Genomic DNA, 26560 nt, shown 5'->3' on the forward strand with positions numbered 1-26560 from the left:
TGACGACGATGATGACGATGATGATGACGATGATGATGACGATGATGATGACGATGATGACGATGACGACGACGATGATGATGACGATGACGATGATGACGACGACGATGATGATGACGACGATGATGACGACGATGATGATGACGATGATGATGATGACGACGATGACGATGACGACGATGATTACGATGATGATGATGACGACGATGATGATGATGCACATTCTCGTTCCGACTGGGCTCTTCTCACTTGGAGAGGAGAGCGAGCGAATAATGATCACAATGATGATGATGATCATCACTGTGACGATCGATACTACTAATAACAAGAAGGAGGAACCTGTGGAACGGCGCCCGTGCCTGCCTGGATGCATGCACAGGGGGTGGGGGGCGAGACTGGAGCCCAGGTCGCCGTGACTTGTGTCCGTGTGTGTGTGTCCGTGTGTGTCCGTCTGTGTCCGTGTGTGTGTGTGTGTCCATGTGTGTTTGTGTCCGTGTCCATGTGTGTGTGTGTCCATGCGTGTGTGTGTGCCCGTGTGTGTGTGTGTTACGTGCGGTGAGCGGTGGTGTAGTGGTTAGGGCTACGCTGCGCTACGAACCCGGCGACCCGAGTTCGAATCCCACTCACGGCCACGAACACCATCAGTGACGATTATCTGAACCGGTCCTGGGCCTCCTCTAGGTCGACTCGGCCTCAAATGAGTACCCAAGTGCGGTGTGCAGTAAACATCGCCGCTGGGGGAGACAAAGGCGGCCGGGCGTGGTGCTGGCCACCCACCCCCTCGTGTGCCGTTCCGGTCCTTCATTCGGTGCTGCTCGCTAACAGCACTTGCCCCAACAGTCTGTTGAGGCTACACGGGGGACCTTTGTCTTTTGTGTTTACGTTACACGCCACAGCGCGGACGTCGCGGCGACGTTGGCGGATTTTGTTGGGAGTCACGGTGGCTAGGAGATGTTGACTACCTCGCCTGGTACACAGGAGGTCGTGGGTTCCATCCCGACCCTGACTATGAGTCCCAGACTGTACTTGACTCTCAATATGGTGCAAAGCGAGGGAGTGGGTGGGTGGGTGAGTAGGTGGGTGGGTGAGTTAGTGAGTGGGTGGGTGGGTGGGTAAGTGAGTGGGTGAGTGGGTGAGTGGGTGGGTGAGTTAGTGAGTGGGTGGGTGGGTGAGTTAGTGAGTGGGTGGGTGGGTGAGTTGGTGAGTGGGTGGGTGGGTGAGTGAGTGAGTGGGTGAGTGAGTGAGTGGGTGCGTGGGTGGGTGGCTGGGTGAGTGAGTGGGTGAGTGGATGGGTGGGAGAGTGGGTTGGTGAGTGAGTGGGTGGCTGAGTGGGTGGGTAAGTGAGTGGGTGGGTGAGTGGGTGGGTAAGTGGGTGGGTGAGTGAATGAGTGGGTTGGTGCATGCGAGTGGTTGTGTGGGCGTGTGAGTGGCTGAGTGAATGAGTGAGTGAGTGTGTGAGTGAAGAGTGCGTGACTCCCCTTCACGTGCCGTGCCGGCCTTCATAGGTGCTCGCAAACAGCGCTCGACCTCAGCGAGCTACACAGGGGGATCTTGTGTCTTCGTTGCTTACGGCCGTGTCCGTGGCGATGATTGAAACCACGGTGCGGATAAGACGGCTGATTGTCTGGTGACGTACTCACCTGTCACCTGCCCCCCACTAGCTGCCCCCCACTCTCACCTGGTCAGGCAAGGGACCCAGCACGATGACGTGCACCTCGGGGTCCAGTGCCGCCCGCAACTGGCCGTGGCTCACACAGCCCCGGGGTGCCTCGAACTTCCGCTGGAACACCTGGACGGGGTGCAGGGGTCCCACGGGAACCAGTAGGGGGCACGGCCCCCCACTCGCTGTGGGGGTAACAAGAGGGGGAGAGGGGGGGGTAGCGGGTGGAAAGGGGGCGGAGAGGGGGCGGGTGGCGGGGGGGAGTTAGAACGAGCACGCTAATAAATACACCAGCACGCCAATAAACACGTGCTAACACCGGAACACGTGTCTCTCTTCTCTCTCGTTCGTCCACCGTAGTTGACGATGACCCATGGCACGTTCGTCATCTTGTTGGGTTTTGATGGGTGCGCAGGCTGCTGAACAGGCCAACCCGAGCCCGGAATTCTCTGTGGCAACGCTGGACAGGTCAGGGAGGATGGCATAGAGCTCTGAGGTGCGGCCACAGAGTCCCTGCTTGGTAGATTTGCGCCGCTGCCTCTTCAAGACGGCTACAGGAGTTTCTCCTGCTCTCACGGAGGACTGCACCGTCCCGTACTTCCCTTCTCCAGGCAGGCCGGTGCTGAGCTAGGGGGCTTCCCAGCTTTTCAGGTCGAACCCAAAGCTCTTGCCATTCTTCGGCTCGCCGAAGGAGGCTTGTTTTGGCAGTCTCGCGCAGGGCATTCCGGTCACGTGGCCAGTCCATCTTTAGCTGTTCCTTTGCAAGCAAGGGGCGTGGGTGCCGGGGATATTGGCTCTGCTGAGGGCTTCCGTGTCAGGGATTCTGTCTCGCCACTTGATCCTCAGCAGTTTCCTCAGACAACTCAAGTGGAGATGGTTCAATTTCTTGGCATGGCCGCTAAGCAGACTGTCCAGGCTTCGCACCCATGCAGAAGAGTTGGTAAGAGAACAGCCCGGGAGACCTTCAGTGTTGTCTCCCGCTTGATGCCAGTCCTTTCCCATACCGAGTCACGTAGACGTAACAAAGGCTGCACCTGGCCTTGACAATCCTGATGTTAACTTCGTCATCTACGTGCACAGCGCGAGACAGAGCACCACCAAGGTAAGTAAACGTGTCAGCGGCCGAAAGCTTTTGCCCATTCGCAAAGATGGTGGGGGGCTCAGTGTGGGGTTTCCCAGGAGCAGGTTGGTTACAGGACTTCAGCTTTCTTTGTGGTGATTGTTAGGCCCGAGTTGTTACAAGCTGACGAGAAGTGGTCCCCGTACTGTCCTGTAGATCTTTATTTTAGCCAGCAGCCAGAGCACAGTCATCAGCAAGCAAAAGTTCTCGAACGGCGACTTCCTACACTCTGGTTTTTGGCCTGCATCCTCCGCAGATTGAATAAGCCCACCGTCAAAACGGTAGATGAAGCTAATCCCAGTGTTGCGGTTCTGGAATGAGTCCTGCAGCATGGCGGAAAACACCACGCCGAAGAGCGCTGGCGCCAAAACGCAGCCTTGCTTCACCCCGCTTGTGATTGGGAACGGATTCAGAGAGTTATATTGCTGGTCTCTGATGCTAGCCATGATGCCATCATGGCGTTTGCGCACGATGCCAATGAACTTGTCTGGACACCCCATACTTGGCCATGATCATCCATAGGCCCTCCCGGCTGACTGTGTCGAATGCTTTTGTTAGATCAACGAAAGCCATATATAGATCAGCATTTTGTTCTCGGCATTTCTCCTGGAACTGCTGGGCAGTAAATACCATGTCAGTGGTTCTGAAACCACACCGACTCTCAGCTAGCAGACCCTGGTCTATGGTGGACAATTAGGCGGTTCAGAAGGATTCCTGCCAAGATTTCGCCAGCGATTGAAGAGTATGGAGATGCCTCTGTGGTTGTCGCAGGCCTGCCGATGGCCTTTCCTCTTATAGAGATGGATTGTAGGGGCATCCTTGAACTCCTGGAAAACGGCTTCTAATTTCCACAGAGACTGGAAGAGGTCGGTCAGTTTCTCGACTGAGCGAGGCCCTCCAGCCTTGTAGATTTCCGCTGGAATGGCATCGGACCCTGGAGCTTCGCCTGATGAGAGGAGGCTTATGGCTTTGCTTGGTTTCCTCGATGGATGGTAGAACAGCAAGGGACTGGTTTATTTCAACTTGAGGCAGTCTCGCAATTGCCTCCTCATTTGTGCACGATGGCCGGTTGAGGACTGCGCTCAAGTGTTCAGCCCACCTTGCAAATATTTCGTCCTTCTCCGTGAGGAGCGTTGTTCCATCTGCATTCAGGAGAGGTGAAGTTCCTGAACGTTGCGGACCATGGACCTGCTTGCGTGCATCACGGAGGCGCTTGGTGTTGTTACTGTCAGCGTAGGACTTAAACTCCGCAGCTTTTGCGCACAGCCAGGTGTCATGCATGACTCCGAGTCTCCGCTGGACGACCCTGCGAATTATGAGACCTCCTTTGCCAGTAACAAGATATAGTAATAGGTTTTTACCCTATGACTATATCTTGTTACTGGCAAAGGAGGTCTCATAATGTAAAGGCTTACCCCGAGCTCTCAATACTCTGATAGTGCGCTGTTTTGAGTTGTACGCCTTATGGTGTCATCTGGTCCAACACCAGTGGAGACTGGGCTCTAAGAAAAGCCGTCTCGGGTGTGGACCAATCAAATTCAAGGACAGTGCATATCATTATCGGAGTTGTCTCGTTTTGTTTGCATTTTTGACTGCTTGTGTTGTGGTTATTGCAAACATGATCCGTTGTATAAAGCTGTCAGTTTTTGTGCCAGCTAAAAGGGTAAAAACCTATTACTAAATCCTGCGAATGTCGAGGAAGGCAGTTTTCTTTAAGCTTGAGCCGCTGCCATGCAGATAGGCTTCATGCAGGCGATGTTTTTCGTCAAGGAGTGCTGGGATTTGTGCATCGTTCTCATCAAAACCAATCTTGATGTGTACGTACGGGGAACACCAAGTGAATGCAGCACAGTCTTGAGGGCAGTCTGCCTCAGCGTCTGTATGCTGGAAGCTTATTTGGTCGTTCCCCCAGATCCCACAACCTCCGTATAGCCTCAACAGACCGCTGGGGAAAGTGCTGCTTTGCGAGCGGCAAGCACCACCACGCCCGGTCGCCTTTGTCTCCCCCTGCCCAGTGGCGATGTTTACCGCACGTCGCACCAGGGACTCGTGTTGAGGCCGAGTCCACCTAGGGGAGGCCCAGAACTGGCTCACCGTCACCGGTGTTGGCCATGAGAGGAATCAAATTCAGGTGGCCGGGTTCATAGGGCAGCGTGCTCAATGCTACACACACACACACCGCTACACACACACACTTACCGCTACACACACACCGCTACACACACACACTCACCGCTACACACACACACACTCACCGCTACACACACACACACACTCACCGCTACACACACACACACACTCACCGCTACACACACTCACCGCTACACACACACACTCACCGCTACACACACCGCTACACACACACACACCGCTACACAAACACTCACCGCTACACACACACACCGCTACACACACACACCGCTACACACACACACACCGCTACACACACACTCACTACATACACACACTCGCCGCTACACACACACACACCGCTACACACACACACACCGCTACACACACACACCGCTACACACACACACACCGCTACATACACACTCACCGCTACACAGGCACTCACTCACCGTTACACACACACTCACCCACCGATTCACACACACTCACCGCTACACACACACGCACACTCACCGCTACACACACATTCACCGCTACACACACTCACTCCCCGTTACGCACACACACACTCACCGCTACACACACACACACACACTCACCGCTACACACACACTCACCGCTACACACACACTCACCGCTACACACACACACACTCACCGCTACACACACACACTCACCGCTACACACACACACACTCACCGCTACACACACACACACTCACCGCTACACACACACTCACCGCTACACACACACACACTCACCGCTACACACACACACACTCACCGCTACACACACTCACACACTCACTGCTACACACACACACACACTCACCGCTACACACACACACTCACCGCTACACACACACACTCACCGCTACACACACACACACTCACCGCTACACACACACACACACTCACCGCTACACACACACACCGCTACACACACACACACACTCACCGCTACACACACACTCACCGCTACACACACACACTCACCGCTACACACACACACACTCACCGCTACACACACACACTCATCGCTACACACACACACCGCTACACACACACTCACCGCTACACAGACACACACACACTCACCGCTACACACACACACTCACCGCTACACACACCGCTACACACACACACACTCACCGCTACACACACACACTCACCGCTACACACACACTCACCGCTACACACACTCACATTCACCCCTACACACCCACTCACCGCTACACACACACTCACTCACCGCTGCACACACACACTCACCGTTACACACACACTCACTCACCGTTACACACACACTCACTCACTGCTGCACACACACTCACCGCTACATACACACCGCTACACACACTCACTCACCGCTGCACACACACTCACCGCTCCACACACACACACTCACCGCCACACACACACACTCACCGCTACACACACACACTCACCGCTGCACACACACACACACTCACCGCTGCACACACACACTCACCGCTGCACACACACACTCACCGCCGCACACACACACTCACCGCTACACACACACACCGCTACACACACGCCGCTACACACACACGCCGCTACAAACACGCACACCCCTACACACACGCACACCACTACACACCACTACACACACGCCGCTACACCCGCTACACACACTACACACCCGCACACCACTACACACCACTACACACACGCCGCTACACACACCGCTATACACACACTTACCGCTACACACACACTCACTCACCGCTACACACACACTCACTCACCGCTACACACTCACTCACTGCTACACACACACACACCACTACACACAGTATCACACGCCGCTACACACACACACACACTCACCGCTACACACACACACACTCACCGCTACACACACACCGCTACACACACACACTCACCGCTACACACACACACCACTACACACAGTATCACACACCGCTACACACACACACACTCACCGCTACACACACACTCACTCACCGCTACACACACACACCACGACACACACTTGCACTTGCCCCAACAGGCGTGCGTAGGCTACACGGGGGACCTTTTGTTGTTGTGCATGCGGCTCAATCCGTTGGCGTCGGGTTTCGCGTGCGATGTCAGATAAAGGGGAACACGCCAACCCAGACATAGCCCAGTCACATACACACAGACACAGACATACACACACACATACACACACACATACACATACATACACACACATAAATACACACACATACATACACATACCCACACACATACACACATACCCACACACACATACACACACACATACACACACATACCCACACACACATAAACACACACACATACACACATACCCACACACATACACACACATACCCACACACATATACACACATACCCACACACACATACATTCACACACACATACCCACACATACACACATTCACAGACACATACACACACATACACATAAACTACACACACACACAAACTACACACATACACACATAACACACACATACAACAACAACCGCCATTCGCCACTAAGTGGCGGTGACGTCACCACGACGCTTGTGCCAGGCTATGTGCACCCTGAGGCCATGTGAAGTGTCGAACGCCCGCTGGCAGGAGGTCACGGGGCAGACCCAGGTGCCACGGGTCGACTGACTAAGATGACTGAGACGACTGGCTGATGTACCACCTGTGCCCCCTACTGTGCCAACCTGCTGTGCTTTAGCCACCCGGCGCTCCGCTCGTTGTTGTGAGCGTCGCTCCTCCGCCCTCCGTTGTTGTTGGAGGGCGACTGCCTCCAACTGCCCAGTAGCGTCCTTCACGAGCCTCCTCCACAGAGGCCGATCTTGACACCGCTGGTACCAGTCATGGGCAAGTCCACTCAGCTCCACGTCCTCCTGTACCACATCACTCCATCTCTTCTCTAGCCCGTGCCGCGCCTGTTTAGCCCCCTCGATCCGGTTGAACAAAAGCTGTTTCGGCATGCGGTGGCTGGGCATGCGGGCTACATGACCCAGCCAACGCAGCCTTGCCTGCCGGAGGAGCTCACCGATGGGACCGTGCCCAGATCTTTCAAGGATTTGTGAGCTCCTCACACAATCCAGCCTGGTTAAACCCAGGATGGATCGTAGGCAGGCCAGCCTAAATGTTTCCAACCGGCGAAGATGCTCCATTAAGGGGATCCACGTTTCGCAAGCATAGAGAAGGGAGGGAATGACCGTGGCCGAGAAGACCTGAAGCTTAGTGCGAAGCGACAGACCCAGTAGCGTCCACACAGCGTTACGCAACCGATGAAAATATATTGCCGCTCGACTGATTCGGAGTGAGACCTCTGCTGTTAAACTGGAGCCGGTCATAAGCACACTGCCCAGGTATGGGAAACTCTCCACTCTTCCCACAACTGCCCAATCACCGATTGGGAGTTTTGGGGGTGGAGTGTCCGATGGTACAAAACACCCAGGCAGGTGCTTAGTTTTGGTGGGGCTGATGGTAAGGCCCCACCTCTTAGTGGCACGCTCCGGTCTCAGCAGCGCGTCTCCAACTCCTCCTCTGAATGAGCAGCTATTACCAAATCGGCATACATAACGTGGTTGAGCAATAGGGAGCCATCCCTTGACCGCACCCGGGCATCGATCAGCCTCCCATTATATCTGTACCAAATGGAGATTCCCCCGGTACAGCTATTGAAGGCTTCACAAACTACGTGGTCTAAATAGATGTTAAATAATGTGGGAGCCAGAGGACATCCCTGTCGCACCCCAAGGTGTACAGGGAATGGCTCTGACTCCCGGCCACGTAGTTTTACCCGGGCCCGCTCACCATCATGAAGGTCCTTAATGAGCATGATCAGAGAGTCAGGGACTCCGAAAGCACGAAGAACAACCCAGAGCCCAGGCCTACTGATGGTATCATAGGCCTTGACCAGGTCAATAAAGCAGAGATGTAGGTCTTGTTGGAATTCCCTATGCCTCTGCTGTAGCAGACGGACAAAGATCCCCAAAAAGCTTTAACAGACTGTAGGGGCGAGTGCTGTTAGAGAGCAGCGCCTATGAAGGCCGGCACGACACACGAGGGGGTGGGTGGCCAACACCACGCCCGGCCGCCTTTGTCTCCCCAGTGGCGATGTTTACTACACACGGCACCAGGTACTCATTTGAGGCTGGGTCGACCTAGGGGAGGTCCAGGGCCAGTTCAGAGAATCGTCACCGGTGTTCTTGGCCGTGAGCGGGAATCGAACCCGGGTGGCCAGGTTCGTAGCGCTAAGGTGCAGTGTTAACCGTAGCACGACCGATCGCCATGCAAATTCGAGACGTGTTCACTGACAGGACAAAGACACGTGGAGCTTATGGGGTTAGATAGAGGTAGGGCTGGTACCATGGATAGGAGCTCGGGGCTGGTACCATGTATAGGGATAGGGGCTTAGGGCTGGTGCCATGGATAGGGTTAGGGGCTTAGGACTGTACCATGGATAGGGTTAGGGGCTTAGGGCTGTACCATGGTTAGGGTTAGGGGCTTAGGGCTGTACCATATATAGGGGCTTAGGGCTGTACCATGTAAAGGGATAGGGGCTTAGGGCTGTACCATGGTTAGGGGCTTAGGGCTGGTACCATGGATAGGGTTAGGGGCTTAGGGCTGTACCATGGATAGGGTTAGGGGCTTAGGGCTGTACCATGGATAGGGATGGGGGCTTAGGGCTGTACCATGGATAGGGATAGGGGCTTAGGGCTGGTACATGGATAGGGTTAGGGGCTTAGGGCTGGTACATGGATAGGGTTAGGGGCTTAGGAATGGTACATGAATAGGGTTAGGGGCTTAGGGCTGTACCATGGGTAGGGTTAGGGGCTTAGGGCTGTACCATGGAAAGGGTTAGAGGCTTAGGGCTGGTACCATGGATAGGGATAGGGGCTTAGGGCTGGTACCATGGATAGGGTTAGGGGCTTAGGGCTGTACCATGGATAGGGTTAGGGGCTTAGGGCTGTACCATGGATAGGGTTAGGGGCTTAGGGCTGTACCATGGAGAGGGTTAGGGGCTTAGGGCTGGTACCATGGATAGGGGCTTAGGGCTGTACCATGGATAGGGTTAGGGGCTTAGGGCTGGTACCATGGATAGGGGCTTAGGGCTGTACCATGTAAAGGGGCTTAGGGCTGTGCCATGGATAGGGATAGGGGCTTAGGGCTGGTACCATGGAGAGGGATAGGGGCTTAGGGCTGGTACCATCGATAGGGATAGGGGCTTAGGGCTGGTACCATGGATAGGGGCTTAGGGCTGTACCATGTAAAGGGATAGGGGCTTAGGCCTCTACCATGGATAGGGATAGGGGCTTAGGGCTGGTACCATGGATAGGATTAGGGGCTTAGGGCTGTACCATGGATAGGGGCTTAGGGCTGTACCATGGATAGGGATGGGGGTGGTGTTGGTCTCCTGATCCGTGCCCTTCAAGTCTGGATCAACCATTCCCCTCTGCCCCCACCCCCCCTCTCTCCGTGACCCTGACGTTGGGGGTCGCTGTGACCCCTCCACTCGCACCCACGGGACACTCAGGGGGGAGGTGGGGGGAGGCCCAGTGTGGGATGGCAGGGACCACCCCCCCCCCCACCTCCCAGCCCCCCAACCAATCACCACGCACCGTCGCCATAGTGACACAAAGACAAAGGTCCCCCCGTGTAGCCTCAACAGACTGTTGGGGCAAGTGCTGTTAGCGAGCAGCGGCACTCTATGAAGGCCTTCACGGTACACGAAGGGGGTGCAGTGGCCACGAACCACGCCCACACGGCCGCCTTTGTCTCCCCCCCAGTGGCGATGTCTACCACGCACCGCACCGGGGTACTGATTTGAGCCTGAGTCGACCTAGGGGTGGAGGCCCAGGCCCGGTGGTCATTAGGAAAAGGGGGGTTAGCGTCTAAAGGTTGTCATCAGGTAAAAGGGGGGTTAGCTTCTAAAAGTCGTCATCAGGTAAAGGGGGGTTAGCTTCTAAAGGTTGTCATCAGGTAAAAGGGGGGTTAGCTTCTAAAGGTTATCATCAGGTAAAAGGGGGGTTAGCTTCTAAAAGTGGTCATCAGGTAAAAGGGGGGTTAGCTTCTAAAGGTTGTCATCAGGTAAAAGGGGGGTTAGCTTCTAAAGGTTGTCATCAGGTAAAGGGGGTTAGCTTCTAAAGGTTGTCATCAGGTAAAGGGGGGTTAGCTTCTAAAGGTTCTCATCAGGTAAAAGGGGGGTTAGCTTCTAAAGGTTCTCATCAGGTAAAAGGGGGGTTAGCTTCCTAAGGTTCTCATCAGGTAAAGGGGGGTTAGCTTCTAAAGGTTGTCATCAAGAAAAGGGGGGTTCGCTTCTAAAGGTTGTCATCAGGTAAAAGGGGGGTTCGTTTCTAAAGGTTGTCATCAGGTAAAAGGGGGGGGTTAGCATCTAAAGGTTATCATCAGGTAAAAGGGGGGTTAGCTTCTAAAAGTGGTCATCAGGTAAAAGGGGGGTTAGCTTCTAAAGGTTGTCATCAGGTAAAAGGGGGGTTAGCTTCTAAAGGTTGTCATCAGGTAAAGGGGGTTAGCTTCTAAAGGTTGTCATCAGGTAAAGGGGGGTTAGCTTCTAAAGGTTCTCATCAGGTAAAAGGGGGGTTAGCTTCTAAAGGTTCTCATCAGGTAAAAGGGGGGTTAGCTTCCTAAGGTTCTCATCAGGTAAAGGGGGGTTAGCTTCTAAAGGTTGTCATCAAGAAAAGGGGGGTTCGCTTCTAAAGGTTGTCATCAGGTAAAAGGGGGGTTAGCATCTAAAGGTCGTCATCAGGTAAAAGGGGGGTTAGCTTATAAAGGTTGTCATCAGGTAAAAGGGGGGTTCGTTTCTAAAGGTTGTCATCAGGTAAAAGGGGGGGGTTAGCATCTAAAGGTTGTCATCAAGAAAAGGGGGGTTAGCTTCTAAAGGTTGTCATCAGGTAAAAGGGGGGTTCGTTTCTAAAAGTTGTCATCAGGTAAAAGGGGGGGTTAGCGTCTAAAGGTTGTCATCAAGAAAAGGGGGTTAGCTTCTAAAGGTTCTCATCAGGTACAGGAGGGCTAGCGTCTAAAGGTTGTCATCAGGTACAGGAGGGGTTTGCTTCTAAAGGTTGTCATCAGATAAAAGGGGGGTTCGCTTCTAATGGTGGTCATCAGGTAAAAGGGGGGTTCGCTTCTAAAGGTTGTCATCAGGTAAAGGGGGGTTCGCTTCTAAAGGTTGTCATCAGGAAAAGGGGGTTAGCTTCTAAAGGTTATCATCAGGTAAAAGGGGGGTTAGCGTCTAAAGGTGGTCATCAAGTAAAGGGGAGTTCGCTTCTAATGGTGGTCATCAGGTAAAAGGGGGGTTCGCTTCTAAAGGTTGTCATCAGGTAAAAGGGGGGTTAGCTTCTAAATGTGGTCATCAAGTAAAGGGGGGTTCGCTTCTAATGGTGGTCTTCAGGTAAAAGGGGGGTTCACTTCTAAAGGTTGTCATCAGGTAAAAGGGGGGTTAGCTTCTAAAGGTTCTCATCAAGTAAAGGGGGGTTAACTTCTAAAGGTTCTCATTAGCAAAAGGGGGGTTAGCGTCTAAAGGTTCTCATCAGGTAAAGGGCGGTTAGCGTCTAAAGGTTGTCATCAAGAAAAGGGGGGTTCGCTTCTAAAGGTTCTCATCAGGTAAAGGGGGGTTAGCTTCTAAAGGTTGTCATCAGGTAAAGGGGGGTTAGCTTCTAAAGGTTCTCATTAGCAAAAGGGGGGTTAGCGTTTAAAGGTTGTCATCAAGAAAAGGGGGGTTCGCTTCTAAAGGTTCTCATCAGGTAAAGGGGGGTTAACTTCTAAAGGTTGTCATCAAGAAAAGGGGGGTTAGCTTCTAAAGGTTCTCATCAGGTAAAGGGCGGTTAGCTTCTAAAGGTTGTCATCAGGTAAAGGGGGGTTAGCTTCTAAAGGTTCTCATCAGGTAAAAGGGGGGTTAGCGTCTAAAGGTTGTCATCACGAAAAGGGGGTTTCGCTTCTAAAGGTTCTCATCAGGTAAAAGGGGGCTTAGCTTCTAAAGGTTCTCATCAGGTAAAAGGGGGGTTAGCGTCTAAAGGTCGTCATCAGGTAAAAGGGGGGTTAGCGTCTAAAAGTCGTCATCAGGTAAAGGGGGGTTAGCTTCTAAAGGTTGTCATCAGGTAAAAGGGGGGTTAGCGTCTAAAGGTCGTCATCAGGTAAAAGGGGGGTTAGCGTCTAAAGACGACCGCTGTGTGTCGCGATCGAAACGTCGTAGTTTTTTGTGATTTTTTTTTGGGTCCCATCCACGTGACTTTACCCAAAGACCCAAAGAATATGAATTCCTGCAGTCACGAAAGCTTTAAGTCAAGGATTTAATGTTTAACATATTTTCGCGTTGGAATTGGCTCCTGTTAATAAATATAAAGCGATGGGGTTGTCAGCGGTGATGTCGTCCTGCTCTATGCAAGACCGAAATCGGGTAGACGATTGCTTCACTGCTCTTGGCGAGTCGCCCCACGTTGCTGGTCAAGGCCGTCGCCAGCGAAACGTCGGACTGCTCGAAAATTGTTCATTGTTGTGGACTTTCGCTCGCTCAAACACACACAGCGGTGGGGCTGAAGTAGAATACTTACACTATACACTACGCTATGCCAGTAACTAATTGGCGCTTTTTGCTTACGTGACAAATCCCTTACTAATCGGCGTTGTGTTAACGTGACAAATCCCTTACTAATTGGCGTGTATTTACGTGACAAATCCCTCACTAATTGGTGTTTGTTTACGTGACAAACCCCTTACTAACTGGTGTTCACGTGACAAATCCCTCACTAATTGGTGTTTGTTTACGTGACAAATCCCTTACTAACTGGTGTTTGTTTACGTGACAAATCCCTCACTAATTGGTGTTTGTTTACGTGACAAATCCCTTACTAATCGGTGTTTGTTTACGTGACAAATCCCTAACTGGTGTTTGTTTACGTGACAAATCCCTTACTAATCGGTGTTTGTTTACGTGACAAATCCCTCACTAACTGGTGTTTGTTTACGTGACAAATCCCTTACTAACTGGTGTTTGTTTACGTGACAAATCCCTCACTAACTGGTGTTTGTTTACGTGACAAATCCCTTACTAACTGGTGTTTGTTTACGTGACAAATCCCTCACTAATTGGTGTTTGTTTACGTGACAAATCCCTTACTAACTGGTGTTTGTTCACGTGACAAATCCCTCACTAACTGGTGTTTGTTCACGTGACAAATCCCTCACTAATTGGTGTTTGCTTACGTGACAAATCCCTCACTAACTGGTGTTTGTTTACGTGACAAATTCCTTACTAATTGATGTTTGTTTACGTGACAAATCCCTCACTAACTGGTGTTTGTTCACGTGACAAATCCCTCACTAACTGGTGTTTGTTAACGTGACAAATCCCTTACTAACTGGTGTTTGTTCACGTGACAAATCCCTTACTAATTGGCGTTGTGTTAACGTGACACATCCCTTACTAACTGGTGTTTGTTTACGTGACAAATCCCTTACTAACTGGTGTTTGTTTACGTGACAAATCCCTCACTAACTGGTGTTTGTTCACGTGACAAATCCCTCACTAACTGGTGTTTGTTCACGTGACAAATCCCTTACTAATTGGTGTTTGTTTACGTGACAAATCCCTTACTAACTGGTGTTTGTTTACGTGACAAATCCCTTACTAACTGGTGTTTGTTTACGTGACAAATCCCTCACTAATTGGTGTTTGTTTACGTGACAAATCCCTCACTAACTGGTGTTTACGTGACAAATCCCTTACTAACTGGTGTTTGTTTACGTGACAAATCCCTTACTAATTGGCGTTGTGTTAACGTGACAAATCCCTTACTAACGGGTGTTTGTTTACGTGACAAATCCCTAACTGGTGTTGTGTTAACGTGACAAATTCCTTATTAATTTGTGTTTGTTTACGTGACAAATCCCCTACTAGCTGGTGTTTGTTAACGTGACAAATCCCTTACTAACTGGTGTTTGTTTACGTGACAAATCCCTCACTAACTGGTGTTTATGTGACAAATCCCTTACTAACTGGTGTTTGTTTACGTGACAAATCCCTTACTAATCGGCGTTGTGTTTACGTCACAAATCCCTCACTAACTGGTGTTTGTTTACGTGACAAACCCCTAATTGTCTGTGTGGGGTGGTGGAGGGTTACGACACAACGTGTATACACTTACGCGATCAAACCCAAAAAACCTTTATTACGATTAAAATTGTCCGTGAAACCCTACGTGTTAAAGTGGAGACTCTTTGACTTTGTTTAAGCTATCCACATACCACATTTGTTGCTGTCGCGTTATTATTATCCACTCCTTTTCCATTAAAAACGATGGTGGGGAGCAAGGTGATGGTAGGGGGGGGGCGACCAGGTGAGGTGGGGGGGGGCGACCAGGTGAGGTGGGGGGGGAGCCAGGTGGGGGGGGGGGGAGCCAGGTGAGGTGGGGGGGGGGGAGCCAGGTGAGGTGGGGGCTTGCGTCTCACCTGCCAAGGTGAACATCAGGAGGGTGAAGGCGGCTGCTTGCATGGCTCCCAGGTGAGTTGGTGGTGGTGAGGGGGAGGGCAAGGCGAGGTGAGGAGTGTACAGGTGAGTCTACAGTTGAGTGTGCAGGTGAGGAGTGTACAGGTGAGTCTACAGTTGAGTGTGCAGGTGAGGAGTGTACAGGTGAGTCTACAGTTGAGTGTGCAGGTGAGGAGTGTACAGGTGAGTCTACAGTTGAGTGTGCAGGTGAGGAGTGTGCATGCGAGTCTACAGGTGAGTCTACAGGTGAGTCTGCAGGTGTGTGTGTATGTGAGTGTACAGGCGAGTGTACAGGCGAGTGTACAGGTGAGGATTGTACAGGTGAGTCTACAGTTGAGTGTACAGGTGAGGAGTGTGCATGTGAGTCTACAAGTGAGTCTACAGGTGAGTCTGCAGGTGTGTGTGTATGTGAGTGTACAGGTGAGTGTACAGGTGAGTGTACAGGTGAGTGTACAGGTGAGGAGTGTACAGGTGAGTCTACAGTTGAGTGTGCAGGTGAGGAGTGTGCATGTGAGTCTACAGGTGAGTCTACAGGTGAGTCTGCAGGTGTGTGTGTGAGTGTACAGGCGAGTGTACAAGGGAGTCTACAGGTGAGGAGTGCACAGGTGAGTCTACAGGTGAGTCTGCAGGTGTGTGTCTATGTGAGTGTACAAGTGAGTGTACAGGCGAGTGTACAGGTGAGTCTACAGTTGAGTGTGCAGGTGAGGAGTGGGCATGTGAGTCTACAGGCGAGTCTGCAGGTGTGTGTATGTGAGTGTACAGGCGAGTGTACAGGTGAGTGTACAGGTGAGTGTGTATGTGAGTCTACAGGCGAGTCTGCAAGTGTGTGTGTGTGTGTATGTGAGTGTACAGGTGAGTGTACAGTTGAGTGTACAGGTGAGTGGTGTACAGGTGAGGAGTCTACAGGTGAGTCTACAGGTGAGTCTGCAGGTGAGTCTGCAGGTGTGTGTGTATGTGAGTGTACAGGCGAGTGTACAGGTGAGTGTACAGGTGAGTGTGTATGTGAGTCTACAGGTGAGTCTGCAGGTGAGGAGTGTACAGGTGAGTGTACAGGTGAGTGTGTATGTGAGTCTACAGGTGAGTGTACAGGTGAGGAGTGTACAGGTGAGTGTACAGGTGAGTCTACAGGTGAGTGGTGACCTCCCAACCGAATCGCGGACTGCACAGCCGCGAGTCGCGGCCTCCGTTTTTGGTCTCTGCCTCTCCACCCCCCTCGCCCCCTCCCCTCGCCCCCTCCCCTCGCCCCTCCCCCCTCCCCTCCCCCTCTACTGCGTGCGGAGGGGGAGGGTCCGGGTGGGTGGAGTGTGATTGTGAGTGTCTGTATGTGTGTGTGTGTCGGCCACGGTCATTCCCTCCCTTCTCGACGCTTGCGAAACGTGGACCCCCCCCCCCCTCCTAATGGAACACCTTCGCCGGTTAGAAACATTCAGGCTGGCCTGCCTACGATCCATCCTGGGTTTAACCTGCAGGCTGGATTGTGTGAGGAGCTCACACATCCTTGAAAGATCTGGGCAAAGTCCCATCGGTGAGCTACTCCGGCAGGCAAGGCTGCGATGGATGGGTCATGTAGCCCGCATGCCCAGCCACCGTATGCCGAAACAGCTTTTGTTCGGCCCGATAGAGAGGGCTAAACGGGCGCGGCACGGGCTAGAGAAGAGATGGAGTGATGTGGTACAGGAGGACGTGGAGCTGAGTGGACTTGCCGATGACTGGTACCAGCGGTGTCAAGATCGGCCTCTGTAGAGGAGGCTCGTGAAGGACGCTACTGGGCAGTTGGAGGCAGTCGCCCTCCAACAACAACGGAGGGCGGAGGAGCGACGCTCACAACAACGAGCGGAGCGCCGGGTGGCTAAAGCACAGCAGGTTGGCACAGTAGGGGGCACAGGTGGTGCATCAGCCAGTCATCTCAGTCATCTTAGTCAGTCGACCCGTGGCACCTGGGTCTGCCCCGTGACCTCCTGCCGGCAGGCGTTCGACACTTCACGTGGCCTCAAGGTGCACATGGCCTGGCACAAGCGTCGTGGTGACGTCACCGCCACTTAGTGGCGAATGGCGGTTGTTGTTGTGTGTCTGTGTCTGTCTGTATGAGTGTCTGTATGTGTCTGTATGTGTCTCTGTATGAGTGTCTCTATGTGTCTGTATGTGTGTATGTGTCTGTATGTGTGTGTGTCTGTAAGAGTGTCTGTATGTGTCTGTATGTGTTTCTGTAGTTGTATGTATGTGTGTCTGTACGTGTCTGTGTGTCTGTATGTATGTGTGTCTGTATGTGTTCGATTCCCACTCACCAGTGAGGCTACACGGGGGATCTTTGTCTTTGTGCGTGTGTACGAGGCTACACGTGTGTGGGTGGCTCCCAGACTCAAGTTTCCTGTCACATAACGGATATCAGACCACAAACCCACACATACCAACACACTAACACACATACACCACCACACATATACCAACACACTAGCACACATACACCACCACACATATACCAACACACTAGCACACATATACCAACACACTAACACACATATACCAACACGCTAACACACATATACCAACACACTAGCACACATATACCAACACACCAACACACATATACCAACACACTAACACACATATACCAACACACTAACACACATATACCAACACACTAACACACATATACCAACACGCTAACACACATATACCAACACACTAACACACATATACCAACACACTAACACACATATACCAACACACTAACACACATATACCAACACGCTAACACACATATACCAACACGCTAACACACATATACCAACACGCTAACACACATATACCAATACCAACACACTAACACACATACACCAACACACATATACCAACACCCTAACACACATATACCAACACACTAACACACATATACCAACACACTAACACATATACCAACACACTAACACACATATACCAACACACTAACACACATATACCAACACACTAACACATATAACAACACACTAACACATATACCAACACGCTAACACACACATACCAACACGCTAACACACATATACCAACACGCTAACACACATATACCAACACGCTAACACACATATACCAACACGCTAACACACATATACCAACACGCTAACACACATATACCAACACGCTAACACACATATACCAACACGCTAACACACATACACCAACACGCTAACACACATATACCAACACGCTAACACACATATACCAACACGCTAACACACATATACCAACACGCTAACACACATATACCAACACGCTAACACACATATACCTACACACTAACACACATACACCAAAACACTAACACACATATACCAACACACTAACACACATACACCAACACGCTAACACACATATACCAACACACTAACACACATATACCAACACACTAACACACATATACCAACACACTAACACATATAACAACACACTAACACACATATACCAACACGCTAACACACATATACCAACACACTAACACACATATACCAACACACTAACACACATATACCAACACGCTAACACACATATACCAACACGCTAACACACATATACCAATACCAACACACTAACACACATACACCAACACACATATACCAACACCCTAACACACATATACCAACACGCTAACACACATATACCAATACCAACACACTAACACACATACACCAACACACATATACCAACACCCTAACACACATATACCAACACACTAACACACATATACCAACACACTAACACATATACCAACACACTAACACACATATACCAACACACTAACACACATATACCAACACGCTAACACATATAACAACACGCTAACACATATACCAACACGCTAACACACATATACCAACACGCTAACACACATATACCAACACGCTAACACACATATACCAACACGCTAACACACATATACCAACACGCTAACACACATATACCAACACGCTAACACACATATACCAACACGCTAACACACATATACCAACACGCTAACACACATATACCAACACGCTAACACACATATACCAACACGCTAACACACATATACCAACACGCTAACACACATATACCAACACACCAACACACATATACCAACACACTAACACACATATACCAACACACTAACACACATATACCAACACACCAACACACATATACCAACACACTAACACACATATACCAACACACAGGGTGGTGGGGGGGGTGTTCAACAGAAAAATTGGTGACCGTGGACGGGAGTCGAACCGGGGTTACGGCTGTCCGTCTTCATAGGTGCACTTGCCCCAACAGGCCGTGGAGGCTATACTGGGGAGGGGGATCATTTGTCTTTGTGCGATTGTTGTGTGGTGCACGAGGTTGATGAGTGAGCTGATGGTGGGGGTAGTGGTGGTGTGTGTCTGTGAGTGTGTCTGTGCGTGAGTGTGTGTGTCTGTGAGTGTGTGTGTCTGTGAGTGTGTGTGTCTGTGAGTGAGTGTGTTTGTCTGTGTGTCTGTGCGTGTGTGTCTGTACGTGAGTGTGTGTGTCTGTGCGTGAGTGTGTGTGTCTGTGAGTGTGTGTGTGTGTCCGTGCGTGTGTCTGTGAGTGTGTGTCTGTGCGTGAGTGTGTCTGTGTGTGCGTGAGTGTGTCTGTGTGTCTGTGTCCGTGAGTGTGTGTGTGTGTGTTTGTCTGTGCGTGTGTGTCTGTGTGTGAGTGGGTGTGTGCGTGAGTGTGTGTCTGTGCGTGTCTGTGCGTGAGTGTGTGTGTGTCTGTGAGTGTGTGTCTGTGCGTGTGTGTATCTGTGAGTGTGTGTCTGTGAGTGTCTGTGAGTGTGTGTGTCTGTGAGTGGGTGTCTGTGTCTGTGTGTCTGTGAGTGTGCGTGTGTGTGTCTGTGTGTCTGTGAGTGTGTCTGTGAGTGTGTGCCTGTGCGTGAGTGTGTGTCTGTGAGTGTCTGTGAGTGTGTGTCTGTGCTCACAACAACGAGCGGAGCGCCGGGTGGCTAAAGCACAGCAGGTTGGCACAGTAGGGGGCACAGGTGGTTCATCAGCCAGTCATCTCAGTCAGTCGACCCGTGGCACCTGGGTCTGCCCCGTGACCTCCTGCCAGCGGGCGTTCGACACTTCACGTGGCCTCAGGGTGCACATAGCCTGGCACAAGCGTCGTGGTGACGTCACCGCCACTTAGTGGCGAATGGCGGTTGTTGTTGTTGTTGTCTGTGTGTGTGTCTGTGAGTGTCTGTGAGTGTGTCTGTGAGTGTGTCTGTGCGTGAGTGAGTGTCTGTGTGTGTCTGTGAGTGTGTCTGTGCGTGAGTGTGTCTGTGAGTGAGTGTGTCTGTGTGTGTCTGTGAGTGTATACGCGATTGTGTAGTGGTTAGCGCCACGCTGCGCTACGAACCCCACCTAAACCGGTGCTTGGCCTCCCCCTAGGTCGACTCAGCCTCAAATGAGTTACCCTCGTGCGGTGTGTCGTAAACATCGCCACTGGGGGAGACAAAGGCGGCCGGGCGTGGTGGTGGTGTTGGTGTGGGTTCCGGCCTTCAAAAGTGCTCGCGAAACAGCACTTGCCCCCGACAGCCGGGCGAAGGCTACGCGGGTGGCCTTTATCTTTGTCGCCTATCGGGTGGAGTATCAAGGGGCGATGTGGAAGAGCGAGACGAGCGAGGCTTTGTGCGTGCCGCGTGGACGCAAGAGACGGCGTTGGTGGCGTCGAAAAACACTGAAACCCCCCACCCCACATCTCTTGCACGTGACCAATCTCTTGCACGTGACCCTCCGCCTGGATCTCGACGTCACCCCTGTCGCACCCCAAGGTGAACGGGGAAATGGCCCCGATTCCCGGCCACGTAGTTTGACCTGAGCCTGCTCACCGTCACGAAGGTCCTTAATGATCGTGAGCAGAGAGGTAGAGACTAAAATAAAGACCCAGAGGCCAGGCCTGCTGATGGTATCATAGGCCTTGACCAGGTCAATCAAGCAGAGATGTAGGTCTTGCTGGAATTCCCTACACCTCTGCTGTAGCAGACGGACAGAAAAATATGGCATCTGTGCAGGACCGCCCTTTCCTGAAAACGCATTGGGGCTCCGCAAGCCTCTCCTCAGCGTGCCTGACAAGGCGATGTTGAATAATCCTTGCCAGGACCTTTCCCGGCAAACTGAGGTGTGAGATGCCCCTGTAGTTGCTGCAGTCTGTGCGGTCCCCTTCTTGAAGAGGGAGTCCACCAGGGCATCCTTCCGATCCTGCGGTACCCGTCCAGTGGTCCAGACTGTTGTTATGATGTCATGTAGGGCAGTCTGTGCACAAACGCCACCCACCCTCAGCATTTCGCTTGGGAGATCATCTTTTCCTGGATCGCCTTTGTACTTCCTCAACAGATGGCACCTCAGCCAGCCACTCACAGGGGGTGACTACCTCTTCCAAATTGATATGTAAACTCCTTTGTCAAGGCGCTCTGCTCCTCCCACCCAGCTTAAAAGACGCTGCGAAGCTTGGCAGCGTTCACTGAAGCGCCGTCTTCCCGACAGTTCTGTTCCTTCACCTGAAGGAGGCCACTTGTGTCGTGGCCGAAAGGTCGTGAGAATTTTATTGTTTTATATTTTATTTTATTGTTTCCCTTCTAACGTGGTGACTTTACCGAAAGAACCAAGAATATGAATCCCTGCAGTCACGAAAGCTTTAAATCAAAATTTTACCTCTTCCAATATGAGGCACCGCAGCCTCAGCAGGATCGTCCCCACTTTGACCCATGATGTTTTCCAAGATTAGGGATTTCCCCTCCAACCAAGACCTCACAGAAATGGTCAAAAAATCTGCAAACCTGTTCCTGGGAGTCGGCGATCGGATCACCTTTCTTTCCCCTAATGATGGTGACAGATGTGGCAATGCAAGTAACACTTTTTTGATGGAGTTAAATAGAGATTTGTGATCACGGGCCACTGAGGCAGACTCCATCTCCTCAGCTACCCGCAACCACCACACCTTTGCAACACCACACTGCTCTCTGCACCTCCGAGCGAAGGCTGCGGTAAGCCTTCTCCGACGTGGAATGCTGTAGATGAGAGTGAGAGTGAGCCTGTCGCTTTTTCTCAGCCAGCTGGAACACCTCCTCCATCAGTCAAGCAAGGTCTCTGGGAGGCTTAGACCGTGTACCCAAAGTAGCCATTGTTGCTGCATGAGCCGCAGTCCTAAACCTCGCCCATTTCCCCTCGGCATCAGAAGCAGGAGGGGATTCCAACCCCAGCTGCAGGCGATGATGAAATTCTCGCTTGCAACTTTCATCAGCTTGCTTAGACCAGACCACTACGGGTTTGAATGGGGTCCTGGGTGTACACCCACCACCGGAGTGGAAGAATGGCAGGCGCATCTTACAGATGACAAGTCGATGGTCAGTGGGCAGATCAGCTCCACGGGAGGTCCTGGTGTCAAGGACATGGGCTCGCATCCGCTGGTCCGTCACTATGTAGTCCAGCAGATGTTCTTGCTTGGACCCGGCATGCATCCGTGATGTTGTGTGGATGCGCCGATGCGGGAATAGCGTGTTGGTAATTACAAGCCCATGGGCTGCACAGAAGTCTAGCAGCCTCAAACCATTGTTATTGAGCTGATCTGGCCCATGCCCTCCAATCACTCCAGATCAGGTGCCAGCATCATGACCAACTCGGACATTGAAGTCACCCAACAGGATGACTCTATCCCGAGAGGCCACTTTAGCTAGCACTTGTGACAGGAGGTCATGGAAGGCATCTGATTCATCGGCCTTGCATGCATTCCTCCACTGATGTTCATCTTCAGTGGGGGGGCAATCATCACCACCCCAATCACCGCCACCATCACCACCACCACCACTACCACCATTGCCACGGCGTTCCTAACGCAGCAAGGGAGCCACTCAGGATGCGGCCAACCACGCATGATGCGCCAACCCACCGAACCACAGCTGGATCCAAGGTGTTGCGTTACCGCCTCGGTTCGGCTGCCAGGCCAACGTTGGCACAGTCACCAACGTTGGCACAGGGTCACCAACGTTGGCACAGGGTCACCAACGTTGGCACAGGGTCGCCAACGTTAGCACAGGGTCACCAACGTTGGCACAGGGTCGCCAACGTTAGCACAGGGTCACCAGCACAGGGTCGCCAACGTTGGCACAGGGTCGCCAACGTTTGCACAGGGTCGCCAACGTTGGCACAGGGTCACCAACGTTAGCACAGGGTCGCCAACGTTGGCACAGGGTCGCCAACGTTAGCACAGGGTCACCAACGTTAGCACAGGGTCACCAACGTTGGCACAGGGTCACCAACGTTAGCACAGGGTCGCCAACGTTAGCACAGGGTCACCAGCACAGGGTCGCCAACGTTGGCACAGGGTCACCAACGTTAGCACAGATTCACCAACGTTGGCACAGGGTCACCAACGTTAGCACAGGGTCGCCAACGTTAGCACAGGGTCACCAGCACAGGGTCGCCAACGTTAACACAGGGTCGCCAACGTTAGCACAGGGTCACCAACGTTGGCACAGGGTCACCAACGTTAGCACAGGGTCACCAACGTTAGCACAGGGTCGCCAACGTTAGCACAGGGTCACCAACGTTGGCACAGGGTCACCAACGTTAGCACAGGGTCACCAACGTTGGCACAGGGTCACCAACGTTAGCACAGGGTCACCAACGTTAGCACAGGGTCACCAACGTTGGCACAGGGTCACCAACGTTGGCACAGGGTCACCAACGTTCGTGGTGAGTCAGGGTCCACGAGCCAACGTTCCCTGGCGACCAGAGTCGAGCTCTCGCGTCAACAACAACAACAACCACAACCCCAGGTGCGATCTTCCCCGAGCGCAGCATCATCGCACATCGACAACGTCAACAACAACAACAACCACAACAACAACAACAACCACAACAACAACAACCACCACCAACGGGAATCGTCGCAGCAGCAATAACGACGCAAGCAACAAATCGTCACAACGATGTTTCACTTCGGCTCTTCACACGTTTCCCCTTCCGCCCCATGCTCCACCAACCCCCAGCCCCCCCCCCCACCCCCCCCCCCCTCCGTTACTGCTTCTGGTTTGTGCCGTGAAATCCAAAGGATAAGAGGAGGGGGGGGGGGGGCAGCAGTTTGCCCGCAGTCACGTGGTGACAACTTGACGCGACTGGCTCCGTCGCCAGGTGGTGGTGCGGGCGGGGGAAGGGAGGTCACAACATAGTCTTGGGTCTTTCGGTAAAGTCACGAAGATCTACGTGACTCATCAAGGATATGAATTCCCGCAGCCGCGAAAGCTTCGAGTCAGGGGGGCCCACAGCAGTTGAAACGACACGTGTCCCACTACCACCACCACTACTACTACCACTACCACCACTACTACTACTACCACCACCACCACCACCACGATACTATTGCACGACTACCTTTAGAACCCGTGGGGTAACTCCCGTGGGGTAACTCCCGTGACGACCGACGGTCGTGGTGGTGGTGATGGTGGTGGTGGTGACGTCGAGGAGGGAAAGAGGGGTCAGGGTTTCAGAGTTTTTTGGGGTCAAACGGCCGAGACCGATAGCCGCGGTTACTCGCGGAAGCTCGCGGACGCTTAGGGAGGGGGTCACCTGGGAGGATGGGCCGTGGTGGTGCTGGTGGTACGAGATTAGAATTATTATTATTTTTAGATTTTGTTCCCGTGTGTAAAGTTGAAAGGTTATCGAGATCAATTATAGACCGCCAGCCGTTCACAGTCCCCGTGGATCGGAGTCTCAGTCAACACTCCGGTCTCGAGACACTGATCCTGAGACACTGATCCTGAGACGCTGATCTCGAGACACTGATCTTGAGACACTGATCTTCAGACACTGATCTCGAGACACTGATCCTGAGACACTGATCTCGAGACACTGATCCTGAGATCGGTACAAGATGCTGATCCTGAGACACTGATCTCAAGACACTGATCCTGAGACCCGGTCTCGAGACGCTGATCCTGAGACCCGGTCTCGAGACACTGATCCTGAGACACTGATCTCAAGACACTGATCCTGAGACACTGATCTGGAGACACTGATCTCGAGACACTGATCCTGAGACCCGGTCTCAAGACACTGATCTCGAGACACTGATCCTGAGACACTGATCCTGAGACCCGGTCTCGAGACACTGATCCTGAGACACTGATCCTGAGACACTGATCTCAAGACACTGATCCTGAGACACTGATCCTGAGACCCGGTCTCAACACACTGATCCTGAGACATTGATCCTGAGACCCGGTCTCGAGACACTGATCCTGAGACACTGATCTCGAGACACTGATCTCGAGACACTGATCTCGAGACACTGATCCTGAGACAATTATCTCGAGACACTGATCCTGAGACCCGGTCTCAAGACACTGATCCTGAGACACTGATCCTGAGACACTGATCTCGAGACACTGATCTCGAGACACTGATCCTGAGACACTGATCCTGAGACCCGGTCTCGAGACACTGATCTTGAGACACTGATCTCGAGACACTGATCTCGAGACACTGATCCTGAGACACTGATCTTGAGACACTGATCCTGAGACCCGGTCTCAAGACACTGATCCCGAGACACTGATCCTGAGACACTGATCTCGAGACACTGATCTCGAGACACTGATCCTGAGACACTGATCCTGAGACCCGGTCTCAACACACTGATCCTGAGACACTGATCCTGAGACCCGGTCTCGAGACACTGATCTTGAGACACTGATCTCGAGACACTGATCTCGAGACACTGATCCTGAGACACTGATCTTGAGACACTGATCCTGAGACCCGGTCTCAAGACACTGATCCTGAGACACTGATCTCGAGACACTGATCCTGAGACACTGATCTCGAGACACCGGTCTCGATGCGCCGATCTTCTGGGACGTGAACCTTTCGTATCTCCTTGACTGTCAAAGTGAACGACATCGACCTCTGCACCACCATCCATCGGCCCCCATCCTCATCACTTCAGCTACCGCACGATACAACTACGACATCTACGACAACATCATCAACTACAACATCATCATCATCAGCAACATCATCTACATCATCATCGTCGCTATTATCACCGTCACAATCGCTAACCAGGAACCGACGACGTCTACTCGAGCACGGAAAATCACAAGAGGGCGACA

The 26560-nt window shown here is 52.1% G+C and overlaps 1 protein-coding gene and 2 long non-coding RNA genes across 5 annotated transcripts in view; 2 read left to right on the plus strand and 1 right to left on the minus strand.

The window, feature by feature from the left end:
- The window catches only part of LOC116958229 (transforming growth factor beta receptor type 3-like), a 41405-nt gene extending 25913 nt beyond the window's left edge, over positions 1-15492 (minus strand). For all 3 annotated transcript variants that reach the window (XM_076056076.1, XM_076056075.1, XM_076056074.1), the window contains exons 1-2: positions 15384-15492; positions 1679-1845 (exon numbers count right to left, since the gene is read on the minus strand). In XM_076056076.1, coding sequence (XP_075912191.1) covers positions 1679-1845; positions 15384-15426 — 210 coding nt within the window. In that variant the 5' untranslated portion in view covers positions 15427-15492. The remainder of the gene's footprint in view (positions 1-1678; positions 1846-15383) is intronic.
- On the plus strand, positions 10977-11548 carry LOC142907077 (uncharacterized). The gene is made up of 3 exons (XR_012930762.1): positions 10977-11034; positions 11069-11427; positions 11462-11548. It is a non-coding gene; the product is annotated as an uncharacterized LOC142907077 (long non-coding RNA).
- A 371-nt stretch (positions 15493-15863) lies between the features above and the next one.
- Positions 15864-16631, plus strand: LOC142907078 (uncharacterized). The gene is made up of 3 exons (XR_012930763.1): positions 15864-15968; positions 16161-16272; positions 16327-16631. It is a non-coding gene; the product is annotated as an uncharacterized LOC142907078 (long non-coding RNA).
- Positions 16632-26560: the final 9929 nt, after the last annotated feature.

Source organism: Petromyzon marinus, chromosome 74 (assembly GCF_048934315.1).
Source record: "Petromyzon marinus isolate PM22_M1 ecotype Great Lakes invasive population chromosome 74, UKy_Petmar_22M1.pri1.0, whole genome shotgun sequence".
In the NCBI taxonomy this organism is placed as follows: domain Eukaryota; kingdom Metazoa; phylum Chordata; class Hyperoartia; order Petromyzontiformes; family Petromyzontidae; genus Petromyzon; species Petromyzon marinus.